Source organism: Salmo salar, unplaced genomic scaffold, assembly GCF_905237065.1.
Source record: "Salmo salar unplaced genomic scaffold, Ssal_v3.1, whole genome shotgun sequence".
Taxonomy (NCBI): Eukaryota; Metazoa; Chordata; class Actinopteri; order Salmoniformes; family Salmonidae; genus Salmo; species Salmo salar.
Genome location: NW_025549843.1, coordinates 27,317 through 43,673, shown reverse-complemented (window position 1 = coordinate 43,673; position 16,357 = coordinate 27,317). Strand labels below are relative to the sequence as shown.

The following is a 16,357-nucleotide window of genomic DNA, read 5'->3' as shown; positions in this document are numbered from 1 at the left end:
GGGAGACAGCAGGGGAGAGAGAGGGGAGACGGGGAGAAAGCAGGGGAGAGAGAGAGGGGAGAGGAGACGGGGAGACAGCAGGGGAGAGAGAGAGGGGAGACGGGGAGAAAGCAGGGGAGAAAGCAGGGGAGAGAGAGAGGGAGAGAGAGGGAGAGAGAGAGGGGAGACGGGGAGAAAGCAGGGGAGAGAGAGAGGGAGACGGGGAGAAAGCAGGGGAGAGAGAGAGGGAGACGGGGAGAAAGAGGGGAGAGGAGACGGGGAGGAAGCAGGGGAGAGAGAGAGGGAGAAAGCAGGGGGGAGAGAGAGGGGAGAGAGAGGAGAAAGCAGGGGAGAGGTCATCTTACAGCAACAGGTATCTCCTGGCCCTCCACCCGTCCTCTCTGCATGGCAGGGCCAACCAGCTGGTTTAAGTACAGGTCCAGTTCTTCATCCTGCAGGTCGTTCACGTCGACGTCGTCATCTGGGGATCAAACAGACACAATACACAGCTTATAACCACCACCAGAGAGGAGAGGAGTTCAGACACAATACACAGCTTATAACCACCATCAGAGAGGAGAGGAGTTCAGACACAATACACAGCTTATAACCACCATCAGAGAGGAGAGGAGTTCAGACACAATACACAGCTTATAACCACCATCAGAGAGGAGAGGAGTTCAGACACAATACACAGCTTATAACCACCACCAGAGAGGAGAGGAGTTCAGACACAATACACAGCTTATAACCACCACCAGAGAGGAGAGGAGTTCAGACACAATACACAGCTTATAACCACCATCAGAGAGGAGAGGAGTTCAGACACAATACACAGCTTATAACCACCATCAGAGAGGAGAGGAGTTCAGACACAATACACAGCTTATAACCACCATCAGAGAGGAGAGGAGTTCAGACACAATACACAGCTTATAACCACCATCAGAGAGGAGAGGAGTTCAGACACAATACACAGCTTATAACCACCATCAGAGAGGAGAGGAGTTCAGACACAATACACAGCTTATAACCACCATCATCACAATACACAGCTTATAACCACCACCAGAGAGGAGAGGAGTTCAGACACAATACACAGCTTATAACCACCATCAGAGAGGAGAGGAGTTCAGACACAATACACAGCTTATAACCACCACCAGAGAGGAGAGGAGTTCAGACACAATACACAGCTTATAACCACCATCAGAGAGGAGAGGAGTTCAGACACAATACACAGCTTATAACCACCATCAGAGAGGAGAGGAGTTCAGACACAATACACAGCTTATAACCACCATCAGAGAGGAGAGGAGTTCAGACACAATACACAGCTTATAACCACCATCAGAGAGGAGAGGAGTTCAGACACAATACACAGCTTATAACCACCATCAGAGAGGAGAGGAGTTCAGACACAATACACAGCTTATAACCACCATCAGAGAGGAGAGGAGTTCAGACACAATACACAGCTTATAACCACCATCAGAGAGGAGAGGAGTTCAGACACAATACACAGCTTATAACCACCATCAGAGAGGAGAGGAGTTCAGACACAATACACAGCTTATAACCACCATCATCACAATACACAGCTTATAACCACCACCAGAGAGGAGAGGAGTTCAGACACAATACACAGCTTATAACCACCATCAGAGAGGAGAGGAGTTCAGACACAATACACAGCTTATAACCACCATCAGAGAGGAGAGGAGTTCAGACACAATACACAGCTTATAACCACCATCAGAGAGGAGAGGAGTTCAGACACAATACACAGCTTATAACCACCATCAGAGAGGAGAGGAGTTCAGACAAAATACACAGCTTATAACCACCATCAGAGAGGAGAGGAGTTCAGACACAATACACAGCTTATAACCACCACCAGAGAGGAGAGGAGTTCAGACACAATACACAGCTTATAACCACCACCAGAGAGGAGAGGAGTTCAGACACAATACACAGCTTATAACCACCATCAGAGAGGAGAGGAGTTCAGACACAATACACAGCTTATAACCACCATCAGAGAGGAGAGGAGTTCAGACACAATACACAGCTTATAACCACCATCAGAGAGGAGAGGAGTTCAGACACAATACACAGCTTATAACCACCATCAGAGAGGAGAGGAGTTCAGACACAATACACAGCTTATAACCACCATCAGAGAGGAGAGGAGTTCAGACACAATACACAGCTTATAACCACCATCAGAGAGGAGAGGAGTTCAGACACAATACACAGCTTATAACCACCATCAGAGAGGAGAGGAGTTCAGACACAATACACAGCTTATAACCACCATCAGAGAGGAGAGGAGTTCAGACACAATACACAGCTTATAACCACCACCAGAGAGGAGAGGAGTTCAGACACAATACACAGCTTATAACCACCATCAGAGAGGAGAGGAGTTCAGACACAATACACAGCTTATAACCACCATCAGAGAGGAGAGGAGTTCAGACACAATACACAGCTTATAACCACCATCAGAGAGGAGAGGAGTTCAGACACAATACACAGCTTATAACCACCATCAGAGAGGAGAGGAGTTCAGACACAATACACAGCTTATAACCACCATCAGAGAGGAGAGGAGTTCAGACACAATACACAGCTTATAACCACCACCAGAGAGGAGAGGAGTTCAGACACAATACACAGCTTATAACCACCATCAGAGAGGAGAGGAGTTCAGACACAATACACAGCTTATAACCACCACCAGAGAGGAGAGGAGTTCAGACACAATACACAGCTTATAACCACCACCAGAGAGGAGAGGAGTTCAGACACAATACACAGCTTATAACCACCATCAGAGAGGAGAGGAGTTCAGACACAATACACAGCTTATAACCACCATCAGAGAGGAGAGGAGTTCAGACACAATACACAGCTTATAACCACCATCAGAGAGGAGAGGAGTTCAGACACAATACACAGCTTATAACCACCATCAGAGAGGAGAGGAGTTCAGACACAATACACAGCTTATAACCACCATCACCACAATACACAGCTTATAACCACCAGCAGAGAGGAGAGGAGTTCAGACACAATACACAGCTTATAACCACCACCAGCTATATATATATAGTTCAGAAAGTCTCACAGCCTCACCTGTGACATCACTGTTCATGCTGTCCACAGACATGAGCTTCTCATTGGCCAGGAAGCTGGCGACACTCCCACTGAAGCGGTCGCTGTCTGCGCCGTCACTGGCCAGAGTCTGATCGTCTACGGTGCCGGGGGGGAATCGGACCTGGATCACAGAGACAGAATTACAACCACCCATACTGGACCCTAAAGGACAGGGGGAGGCTACCACCCATACTGGACCCTAAAGGACAGGGGGAGGCTACCACCCATACTGGACCCTAAAGGACAGGGGGAGGCTACCACCCATACTGGACCCTAAAGGACAGGGGGAGGCTACCACCCATACTGGACCCTAAAGGACAGGGGGAGGCTACCACCCATACTGGACCCTAAAGGACAGGGGGAGGCTACCACCCATACTGGACCCTAAAGGACAGGGGGAGGCTACCACCCATACTGGACCCTAAAGGACAGGGGGAGGCTACCACCCATACTGGACCCTAAAGGACAGGGGGAGGCTACCACCCATACTGGACCCTAAAGGACAGGGGGAGGCTACCACCCATACTGGACCCTAAAGGACAGGGGGAGGCTACCACCCATACTGGACCCTAAAGGACAGGGGGGAGGCTACCACCCATACTGGACCCTAAAGGACAGGGGGAGGCTACCACCCATACTGGACCCTAAAGGACAGGGGGGAGGCTACCACCCATACTGGACCCTAAAGGACAGGGGGAGGCTACCACCCATACTGGACCCTAAAGGACAGGGGGAGGCTACCACCCATACTGGACCCTAAAGGACAGGGGGAGGCTACCACCCATACTGGACCCTAAAGGACAGGGGAGAGGCTACCACCCATACTGGACCCTAAAGGACAGGGGGGAGGCTACCACCCATACTGGACCCTAAAGGACAGGGGGAGGCTACCACCCATACTGGACCCTAAAGGACAGGGGGAGGCTACCACCCATACTGGACCCTAAAGGACAGGGGGAGGCTACCACCCATACTGGACCCTAAAGGACAGGGGGAGGCTACCACCCATACTGGACCCTAAAGGACAGGGGGAGGCTACCACCCATACTGGACCCTAAAGGACAGGGGGAGGCTACCACCCATACTGGACCCTAAAGGACAGGCTACCACCCATACTGGACCCTAAAGGACAGGCTACCACCCATACTGGACCCTAAAGGACAGGGGGAGGCTACCACCCATACTGGACCCTAAAGGACAGGGGGAGGCTACCACCCATACTGGACCCTAAAGGACAGGGGGAGGCTACCACCCATACTGGACCCTAAAGGACAGGGGGAGGCTACCACCCATACTGGACCCTAAAGGACAGGGGGAGGCTACCACCCATACTGGACCCTAAAGGACAGGGGGAGGCTACCACCCATACTGGACCCTAAAGGACAGGGGGGAGGCTACCACCCATACTGGACCCTAAAGGACAGGGGGGAGGCTACCACCCATACTGGACCCTAAAGGACAGGGGGAGGCTACCACCCATACTGGACCCTAAAGGACAGGGGGAGGCTACCACCCATACTGGACCCTAAAGGACAGGGGGAGGCTACCACCCATACTGGACCCTAAAGGACAGGGGGGAGGCTACCACCCATACTGGACCCTAAAGGACAGGGGGAGGCTACCACCCATACTGGACCCTAAAGGACAGGGGGAGGCTACCACCCATACTGGACCCTAAAGGACAGGGGGAGGCTACCACCCATACTGGACCCTAAAGGACAGGGGAGGCTACCACCCATACTGGACCCTAAAGGACAGGGGGGAGGCTACCACCCATACTGGACCCTAAAGGACAGGGGGAGGCTACCACCCATACTGGACCCTAAAGGACAGGGGGAGGCTACCACCCATACTGGACCCTAAAGGACAGGGGGAGGCTACCACCCATACTGGACCCTAAAGGACAGGGGGAGGCTACCACCCATACTGGACCCTAAAGGACAGGGGGGAGGCTACCACCCATACTGGACCCTAAAGGACAGGGGGGAGGCTACCACCCATACTGGACCCTAAAGGACAGGGGGAGGCTACCACCCATACTGGACCCTAAAGGACAGGGGGAGGCTACCACCCATACTGGACCCTAAAGGACAGGGGGAGGCTACCACCCATACTGGACCCTAAAGGACAGGGGGAGGCTACCACCCATACTGGACCCTAAAGGACAGGGGGAGGCTACCACCCATACTGGACCCTAAAGGACAGGGGGAGGCTACCACCCATACTGGACCCTAAAGGACAGGGGGAGGCTACCACCCATACTGGACCCTAAAGGACAGGGGGGAGGCTACCACCCATACTGGACCCTAAAGGACAGGGGGAGGCTACCACCCATACTGGACCCTAAAGGACAGGGGGAGGCTACCACCCATACTGGACCCTAAAGGACAGGGGGAGGCTACCACCCATACTGGACCCTAAAGGACAGGGGGAGGCTACCACCCATACTGGACCCTAAAGGACAGGGGGAGGCTACCACCCATACTGGACCCTAAAGGACAGGGGGGCTACCACCCATACTGGACCCTAAAGGACAGGGGGAGGCTACCACCCATACTGGACCCTAAAGGACAGGGGGGAGGCTACCACCCATACTGGACCCTAAAGGACAGGGGGAGGCTACCACCCATACTGGACCCTAAAGGACAGGGGGGAGGCTACCACCCATACTGGACCCTAAAGGACAGGGGGAGGCTACCACCCATACTGGACCCTAAAGGACAGGGGGAGGCTACCACCCATACTGGACCCTAAAGGACAGGGGGAGGCTACCACCCATACTGGACCCTAAAGGACAGGGGGAGGCTACCACCCATACTGGACCCTAAAGGACAGGGGGGAGGCTACCACCCATACTGGACCCTAAAGGACAGGGGGGAGGCTACCACCCATACTGGACGGGGGAAAGGAGACCACTCTAGAAGCTAATGAGACGACATTGAGAGTGTGTGATACCTTTAGATCCATAAAGTCCATATTAACCAGGTTGGTGAAGGCCAGCCGCCCCGTAGAGAGATCTGACAGGGAGACGAGAAACTCAGTTAGTTGGTTTGTTAGCTAACACAGCACACCAGCCTGATGGACATCACTGATCTATCAACTAGTGAAGGACAGGAGAACCAGCCTGATGGACATCACTGATCTATCACCTAGTGAAGAACAGGAGCCCAGCCTGATCTATCAACTAGTGAAGGACAGGAGAACCAGCCTGATGGACATCACTGATCTATCACCTAGTGAAGGACAGGAGCCCAGCCTGATCTATCAACTAGTGAAGGACAGGAGAACCAGCCTGATGGACATCACTGATCTATCAACTAGTGAAGGACAGGAGAACCAGCCTGATGGACATCACTGATCTATCAACTAGTGAAGGACAGGAGCCCAGCCTGATCTATCAACTAGTGAAGGACAGGAGACCAGCCTGATGGACATCACTGATCTATCAACTAGTGAAGGACAGGAGACCAGCCTGATGGACATCACTGATCTATCAACTAGTGAAGGACAGGAGCCCAGCATGATCTATCAACTAGTGAAGGACAGGAGACCAGCCTGATGGACATCACTGATCTATCAACTAGTGAAGGACAGGAGAACCAGCCTGATGGACATCACTGATCTATCAACTAGTGAAGGACAGGAGACCAGCCTGATGGACATCACTGATCTATCAACTAGTGAAGGACAGGAGAACCAGCCTGATGGACATCACTGATCTATCAACTAGTGAAGGACAGGAGAACCAGCCTGATGGACATCACTGATCTATCAACTAGTGAAGGACAGGAGACCAGCCTGATCTATCAACTAGTGAAGGACAGGAGAACCAGCCTGATGGACATCACTGATCTACTAATAATAAATACTACTAATAATAAATACTACTAATAATATTACTACTAATAATATTACTACTACTAAATGCCATTTTGCAGATGCTTTTATCCAAAGCCTCTTTGTGACACATGGAAACCATTTGACTTATGGGTGGAATGGACCCCAGGACCCTGGTGTTGGACCCACCATGCTCTACAGAACCACACTGGACCCCAGGACCCTGGTGTTGGACGCACCATGCTCTACAGAACCACACTGGACCCCAGGACCCTGGTGTTGGACGCACCATGCTCTACAGAACCACACTGGACCCCAGGACCCTGGTGTTGGACCCACCATGCTCTACAGAACCACACTGGACCTCAGGACCCTGGTGTTGGACCCACCATGCTCTACAGAACCACACTGGACCCCAGGACCCTGGTGTTGGACCCACCATGCTCTACAGAACCACACTGGACCTCAGGACCCTGGTGTTGGACGCACCATGCTCTACAGAACCACACTGGACCCCAGGACCCTGGTGTTGGACCCACCATGCTCTACAGAACCACACTGGACCCCAGGACCCTGGTGTTGGACGCACCATGCTCTACAGAACCACACTGGACCTCAGGACCCTGGTGTTGGACCCACCATGCTCTACAGAACCACACTGGACCCCAGGACCCTGGTGTTGGACGCACCATGCTCTACAGAACCACACTGGACCCCAGGACCATGGTGTTGGACCCACCATGCTCTACAGAACCACACTCGACCCCAGGACCCTGGTGTTGGACGCACCATGCTCTACAGAACCACACTGGACCCCAGGACCCTGGTGTTGGACGCACCATGCTCTACAGAACCACACTGGACCCCAGGACCATGGTGTTGGACGCACCATGCTGTACAGAACCACACTGGACCCCAGGACCCTGGTGTTGGACTGGTGTTGGACCCACCATGCTCTACAGAACCACATTGGACCCCAGGACCCTGGTGTTGGACGCACCATGCTCTACAGAACCACACTGGACCCTGGTGTTGGACCCACCATGCTCTACAGAGCCACACTGGACCCTAGGACCCTGGTGTTGGACGCACCATGCTCTACAGAACCACACTGGACCCTGGTGTTGGACGCACCATGCTCTACAGAACCACACTGGACCCTGGTGTTGGACGCACCATGCTCTACAGAACCACACTGGACCCTGGTGTTGGACCCACCATGCTCTACAGAGCCACACTGGAACCACAAACCAAGGTAACTGGTACAGTGTTTACCATCTCCATGTTCAGAGTGTCTTCCAGGGAGAGGTCCAGTCTGTGTGTTGGGGCCGAGGGAGGAGGCTCTAGTCCTGGGCTCTGTCTGGTCCAGATTCACCTTCACCAGCATGTCTGAGAACCGGTGGGCTGCTATGAAGTCATCTGCAGCATCTCTGAGAGGATGGAGAGAGAGAGACAGAGGGGATCCATGTGAGCAACATCGTTCACTGAAGCAAACATGGGGGATATTCACATCCCTAACCGCATGCAGGGTGAAGGAGCACTGGGGCTCCTTCACCCTGCATTTCCCCCCCACGGGGCTCCTTAACCCTGCATTTCCCCCCCACGGGGCTCCTTAACCCTGCATTTCCCCCCCACGGGGCTCCTTAACCCTGCATTTCCCCCCCACGGGGCTCCTTAACCCTGCATTTCCCCCCCACGGGGCTCCTTAACCCTGCATTTCCCCCCCACGGGGCTCCTTAACCCTGCATTTCCCCCACGGGGCTCCTTAACCCTGCATTTCCCCCCACGGGGCTCCTTAACCCTGCATTTCCCCCCACGGGGCTCCTTAACCCTGCATTTCCCCCCCACGGGGCTCCTTAACCCTGCATTTCCCCCCACGGGGCTCCTTAACCCTGCATTTCCCCCACGGGGCTCCTTAACCCTGCATTTCCCCCACGGGGCTCCTTAACCCTGCATTTCCCCCCCACGGGGCTCCTTAACCCTGCATTTCCCCCACGGGGCTCCTTAACCCTGCATTTCCCCCCACGGGGCTCCTTAACCCTGCATTTCCCCCCACGGGGCTCCTTAACCCTGCATTTCCCCCCCACGGGGCTCCTTAACCCTGCATTTCCCCCCACGGGCTCCTTAACCCTGCATTTCCCCCACGGGGCTCCTTAACCCTGCATTTCCCCCCCACGGGGCTCCTTAACCCTGCATTTCCCCCCACGGGGCTCCTTAACCCTGCATTTCCCCCCCACGGGGCTCCTTAACCCTGCATTTACGGTGTTCCTGAATATCATTATCTGCTTTTCAACTTCGGAGCACATGTGCTCCTTGGAAAACAAGTCAGCATAGAGCACTGCATGACATGACTTTCACTGCTGCTAATATAAAAAAACTCTTTGATACTCACAGCTCATCTTTGAAGCTGAGGGCAAATTCCCCTGTTCCTTGTTGTTGGACTGAGAGTCAGCCAGAGAGAACCGACCGTCCTCCAGATATGACGCCTGGACGGCATTTACTCTGGAGAGAAAAGGACTGAGATTCATTTTTTTAGTAGTAGTCAGATAGTTATGAACACTGATCAGAGCTACATAACGGTAACGCTGTATTAGAAGGTTACCGAGCCAGAACCAAAACCCATATAGTTCTGCAGGGCCTTGTGTTCCAGTAACATTGATGTTGGCGTGACGGGTGGTGGGGGTAAGTGGTGCTGCTGACCCACCTGTTGTCGGACCCAGCTCTAATTTTAGCCACGGTGGAGGCAGCTACGGGCAGCCCCAGGGTGGAGGCCAGGGTGACGTTTCCCAGGGTGGCACGGCTGCTGCCCACAGAGGTAGACAGGAAACTGGGGAACGCCTCATCCTCGATGTTGCTGAAACTCTCTGTCATGATGCTGGGCTACGGTTAGGACCCAGCTACCTCAGGTTCTACTGCAGACCATCAACTGAGTGGAGAAAAAAAACATTCAGCACAATTCATGATAAACATGTCAGTTAGACGAGCAATAATTCAAGTTCATAGTGGAAAGTGTGTTGTAGTTAAAAGTGTCATGTAGATTCCTCCTCGTGATGTTCACATGACGGCAATGCCAAAGTACCCAGTCAGTTGACTCCAGTCCAAACTCAAAGCTACAAGGTAACCAAAACTAAAACAAAACACTGACACATTGTTCCAACTAGAGGGATATTAGGTGGATATTAGGTGGGTATCAGAGGGATATTAGAGGGATATTAGCTAAATATTAGAGGGATATTAGAGGGATATTAGCTAAATATTAGAGGGATATTAGAGGGATATTAGAGGGATATTAGAGGGATATTAGATAGATATTAGGTGGATATCAGGTGAATATCAGAGGGACAGATATGATATCTAGATACATCAATGCAGCCAGTCAGTTTGTCGTTGTGGCCTGGCAAAACAAACTTGTATTGACACAGAGGAAAGTTTGTCAAAGCTAGTTAGTTAGCTAGCTAGCTACAAACACTTTAACCAAAGTGGATGAGCACACAAATAAACCGTTTTCTAACTTACTGAATAGTTTAAGGCCAGTACTTCCCCCCCAAAAAAATAAATAAATACCGAAAGTAAACAGAGCTACAATTTTCACAACAAATGAAGAAGTTTGTCTCCCGAGTGAAAACCGACTCGCAATAAATTTACCGAGACGGGGCCGCAAGACATGAAGTCCTCACAGTAATGTTACTGTTTCTAAAGTAGCAACACGTTTAAGTAATTATTACGCTACACAATTAACGAAAAGTTTTTTTTAAAAACACACAATAAAGTATTATTAAAGTTAGAAGTGGTAACAAACCGGACCAGTAGCCTCGGAGAAACACGGTATTCGGTTGGATCAATCACCGGAAGCCCGCGCTAAGCAACCATCACTATGGGCGGGACGTAGATAGAAAGAGACGTTTTGATTGGACTAACCTCTATGACCATGTGAAATGGTGTATCACCATTGGATTGTTATCCTGTCATTTTACTTGAATTAGTTCAATTGTAGAGATATATATATATCAGATCAATGTCCTTACCAGATATGGTCCTTACATTTTGAAAGTATAGCATTGGATTGAAGTGCTTCTCATCAACTAATTGTTGTGATATATAGTTAAATTGTATTTAATTTTTTTTGCTCATGAAATGTATGTGATACATATATTCAAAATGTGTAGCACTTGTTGCAGATTCAATAGCATCCATATCATATCATAAATCCTAAGTCTAAGGAGTGGTCAGGGAACTTGCAGGAGTATCATATGTTCCCCACAGCAGCTGCAACCATCACTTGGCTAGCTGACAGCTGCACAGTAAATACAACACGCCATATCTGACTGACTGACATCTTTCTATAGACTTCAGAGATACTCGCTGTGATTTGTGTACAGTATGAGAACGACAGATAGTTTCATGAGAGAAACCCAGTGGTAGAATGTAAAGTGCTCAGGGCCCCTCAGTCTGGTAGTTTCATGAGAGAAACCCAGTGGTAGAATGTAAAGTGCTCAGGGCCCCTCAGTCTGGTAGTTTCATGAGAGAAACCCAGTGGTAGAATGTAAAGTGCTCAGGGCCCCTCAGTCTGGTAGTTTCATGAGAGAAACCCAGTGGTAGAATGTAAAGTGCTCAGGGCCCCTCAGTCTGGTAGTTTCATGAGAGAAACCCAGTGGTAGAATGTAAAGAGCTCAGGGCCCCTCAGTCTGGTAGTTTCATGAGAGAAACCCAGTGGTAGAATGTAAAGTGCTCAGGGCCCCTCAGTCTGGTAGTTTCATGAGAGAAACCCAGTGGTAGAATGTAAAGTGCTCAGGGCCCCTCAGTCTGGTAGTTTCATGAGAGAAACCCAGTAGTAGAATGTAAAGTGCTCAGGGCCCTCAGTCGGCTGATTCACGGCTGACTCACATGGTAGTCAGTCATGGATGGCACATAGTGAGTGTAAAGGCTGATTCACATGGTAGTCAGTTATGGATGGTACATAGTGAGTGTAAAGGCTGAATCACATGGTAGTCAGTCATGGATGGTACATAGTGAGTGTAAAGGCTGATTCACATGGTAGTCAGTCATGGATGGCACATAGTGAGTGTAAAGGCTGATTCACATGGTAGTCAGTTATGGATGGTACATAGTGAGTGTAAAGGCTGATTCACATGGTAGTCAGTTATGGATGGTACATAGTGAGTGTAAAGGCTGATTCACATGGTAGTCAGTCATGGATGGCACGTAGTGAGTGTAAAGGCTGATTCACATGGTAGTCAGTTATGGATGGTACATAGTGAGTGTAAAGGCTGATTCACATGGTAGTCATGGATGGCACGTAGTGAGTGTAAAGGCTGATTCACATGGTAGTCAGTCATGGATGGCACGTAGTGAGTGTAAAGGCTGATTCACATGGTAGTCAGTCATGGATCGCACGTAGTGAGTGTAAAGGCTGATTCACATGGTAGTCAGTCATGGATGGTACATAGTGAGTGTAAAGGCTGATTCACATGGTAGTCAGTTATGGATGGTACATAGTGAGTGTAAAGGCTGATTCACACGGTAGTCAGTTATGGATGGTACATAGTGAGTGTAAAGGCTGATTCACATGGTAGTCAGTTAAGGATGGCACGTAGTGAGTGTAAAGGCTGATTCACATGGTAGTCATGGATGGTACATAGTGAGCGTAAAGGCTGATTTACACGGTAGTCAGTCATGGATGGTACATAGTGAGTGTAAAGACTGATTCACATGGTAGTCAGTCATGGATGGTACATAGTGAGTGTAAAGGCTGATTCACACGGTAGTCAGTCATGGATGGCACGTAGTGAGTGTAAAGGCTGATTCACATGGTAGTCAGTCATGGATGGTACATAGTGAGTGTAAAGGCTGATTCACATGGTAGTCAGTCATGGATGGTACATAGTGAGTGTAAAGGCTGATTCACATGGTAGTCAGTCATGGATGGTACATAGTGAGTGTAAAGGCTGATTCACATGGTAGTCAGTTATGGATGGCACATAGTGAGTGTAAAGGCTGATTCACATGGTAGTCAGTTATGGATGGTACATAGTGAGTGTAAAGGCTGATTCACATGGTAGTCATGGATGGTACATAGTGAGTGTAAAGGCTGATTCACATGGTAGTCATGGATGGCACGTAGTGAGTGTAAAGGCTGATTCACATGGTAGTCAGTCATGGATGGCACATAGTGAGTGTAAAGGCTGATTCACATGGTAGTCATGGATGGCACGTAGTGAGTGTAAAGACTGATTCACATGGTAGTCAGTCATGGATGGTACATAGTGAGTGTAAAGGCTGATTCACATGGTAGTCATGGATGGCACGTAGTGAGTGTAAAGGCTGATTCACATGGTAGTCAGTCATGGATGGTACATAGTGAGTGTAAAGACTGATTCACATGGTAGTCATGGATGGCACGTAGTGAGTGTAAAGGCTGATTCACATGGTAGTCAGTCATGGATGGTACATAGTGAGTGTAAAGGCTGATTCACATGGTAGTCAGTCATGGATGGCACGTAGTGAGTGTAAAGGCTGATTCACATGGTAGTCAGTCATGGATGGCACATAGTGAGTGTAAAGGCTGATTCACATGGTAGTCAGTCATGGATGGCACATAGTGAGTGTAAAGGCTGATTCACATGGTAGTCATGGATGGTACATAGTGAGTGTAAAGGCTGATTCACATGGTAGTCAGTTATGGATGGCACGTAGTGAGTGTAAAGGCTGATTCACATGGTAGTCATGGATGGTACATAGTGAGCGTAAAGGCTGATTTACACGGTAGTCAGTCATGGATGGTACATAGTGAGTGTAAAGGCTGATTCACATGGTAGTCAGTCATGGATGGTACATAGTGAGTGTAAAGGCTGATTCACATGGTAGTCAGTCATGGATGGCACGTAGTGAGTGTAAAGGCTGATTCACATGGTAGTCATGGATGGCACGTAGTGAGTGTAAAGGCTGATTCACATGGTAGTCAGTCATGGATGGCACATAGTGAGTGTAAAGGCTGATTCACATGGTAGTCATGGATGGCACGTAGTGAGTGTAAAGGCTGATTCACATGGTAGTCAGTCATGGATGGTACATAGTGAGTGTAAAGGCTGATTCACATGGTAGTCATGGATGGCACGTAGTGAGTGTAAAGGCTGATTCACATGGTAGTCAGTCATGGATGGTACATAGTGAGTGTAAAGACTGATTCACATGGTAGTGATGGATGGCACGTAGTGAGTGTAAAGGCTGATTCACATGGTAGTCAGTCATGGATGGTACATAGTGAGTGTAAAGGCTGATTCACATGGTAGTCAGTCATGGATGGTACGTAGTGAGTGTAAAGGCTGATTCACACGGTAGTCAGTCATGGATGGTACATCGTGAGTGTAAAGGCTGATTCACATGGTAGTCATGGATGGTACATAGTGAGTGTAAAGGCTGATTCACATGGTAGTCAGTTATGGATGGCACATAGTGAGTGTAAAGGCTGATTCACATGGTAGTCAGTTATGGATGGTACATAGTGAGTGTAAAGGCTGATTCACATGGTAGTCAGTCATGGATGGCACATAGTGAGTGTAAAGGCTGATTCACACGGTAGTCAGTTATGGATGGTACATAGTGAGTGTAAAGGCTGATTCACATGGTAGTCATGGATGGTACATAGTGAGTGTAAAGGCTGATTCACATGGTAGTCATGGATGGCACGTAGTGAGTGTAAAGGCTGATTCACATGGTAGTCAGTCATGGATGGCACGTAGTGAGTGTAAAGGCTGATTCACATGGTAGTCATGGATGGCACGTAGTGAGTGTAAAGGCTGATTCACATGGTAGTCAGTCATGGATGGTACATAGTGAGTGTAAAGGCTGATTCACATGGTAGTCATGGATGGCACGTAGTGAGTGTAAAGGCTGATTCACATGGTAGTCAGTCATGGATGGTACATAGTGAGTGTAAAGGCTGATTCACATGGTAGTCATGGATGGCACGTAGTGAGTGTAAAGGCTGATTCACATGGTAGTCAGTCATGGATGGTACATAGTGAGTGTAAAGGCTGATTCACATGGTAGTCAGTCATGGATGGCACGTAGTGAGTGTAAAGGCTGATTCACATGGTAGTCAGTCATGGATGGCACATAGTGAGTGTAAAGGCTGATTCACATGGTAGTCAGTCATGGATGGCACATAGTGAGTGTAAAGGCTGATTCACATGGTAGTCATGGATGGTACATAGTGAGTGTAAAGGCTGATTCACATGGTAGTCAGTTATGGATGGCACGTAGTGAGTGTAAAGGCTGATTCACATGGTAGTCATGGATGGTACATAGTGAGCGTAAAGGCTGATTTACACGGTAGTCAGTCATGGATGGTACATAGTGAGTGTAAAGGCTGATTCACATGGTAGTCAGTCATGGATGGCACGTAGTGAGTGTAAAGGCTGATTCACATGGTAGTCATGGATGGCACGTAGTGAGTGTAAAGGCTGATTCACATGGTAGTCAGTCATGGATGGTACATAGTGAGTGTAAAGGCTGATTCACATGGTAGTCAGTCATGGATGGTACATAGTGAGTGTAAAGGCTGATTCACACGGTAGTCAGTCATGGATGGTACATAGTGAGTGTAAAGGCTGATTCACATGGTAGTCAGTTATGGATGGTACATAGTGAGTGTAAAGGCTGATTCACACGGTAGTCAGTCATGGATGGTACATCGTGAGTGTAAAGGCTGATTCACATGGTAGTCATGGATGGTACATAGTGAGTGTAAAGGCTGATTCACATGGTAGTCAGTTATGGATGGCACATAGTGAGTGTAAAGGCTGATTCACACGGTAGTCAGTTATGGATGGTACATAGTGAGTGTAAAGGCTGATTCACATGGTAGTCAGTTATGGATGGTACATAGTGAGTGTAAAGGCTGATTCACATGGTAGTCATGGATGGTACATAGTGAGTGTAAAGGCTGATTCACACGGTAGTCAGTCATGGATGGCACGTAGTGAGTGTAAAGGCTGATTCACATGGTAGTCATGGATGGTACGTAGTGAGTGTAAAGGCTGATTCACACGGTAGTCATGGATGGTACGTAGTGAGTGTAAAGGCTGATTCACATGGTAGTCAGTCATGGATGGTACATAGTGAGTGTAAAGGCTGATTCACACGGTAGTCAGTCATGGATCGCACGTAGTGAGTGTAAAGGCTGATTCACATGGTAGTCAGTTATGGATGGTACATAGTGAGTGTAAAGGCTGATTCACATGGTAGTCATGGATGGTACGTAGTGAGTGTAAAGGCTGATTCACACGGTAGTCAGTTATGGATGGTACATAGTGAGCGTAAAGGCTGATTCACACGGTAGTCAGTTATGGATGGTACATAATGAGTGCACACATGCATA

General features: G+C 49.3%; 1 protein-coding gene across 1 annotated transcript in view; it reads right to left on the bottom strand.

Moving 5' to 3' along the window:
* The window catches only part of LOC106590754 (centrosomal protein of 192 kDa), an 87,191-nt gene extending 76,307 nt beyond the window's left edge, over nt 1-10,884 (bottom strand). Inside the window, 7 exon segments of the mRNA XM_045713563.1 lie at nt 345-460; nt 3,121-3,262; nt 6,097-6,158; nt 8,254-8,408; nt 9,367-9,480; nt 9,683-9,904; nt 10,778-10,884. Of these exon segments, the coding sequence (XP_045569519.1) occupies nt 345-460; nt 3,121-3,262; nt 6,097-6,158; nt 8,254-8,408; nt 9,367-9,480; nt 9,683-9,849 (756 nt within the window). The 5' untranslated portion in view covers nt 9,850-9,904; nt 10,778-10,884.
* Nucleotides 10,885-16,357: the final 5,473 nt, after the last annotated feature.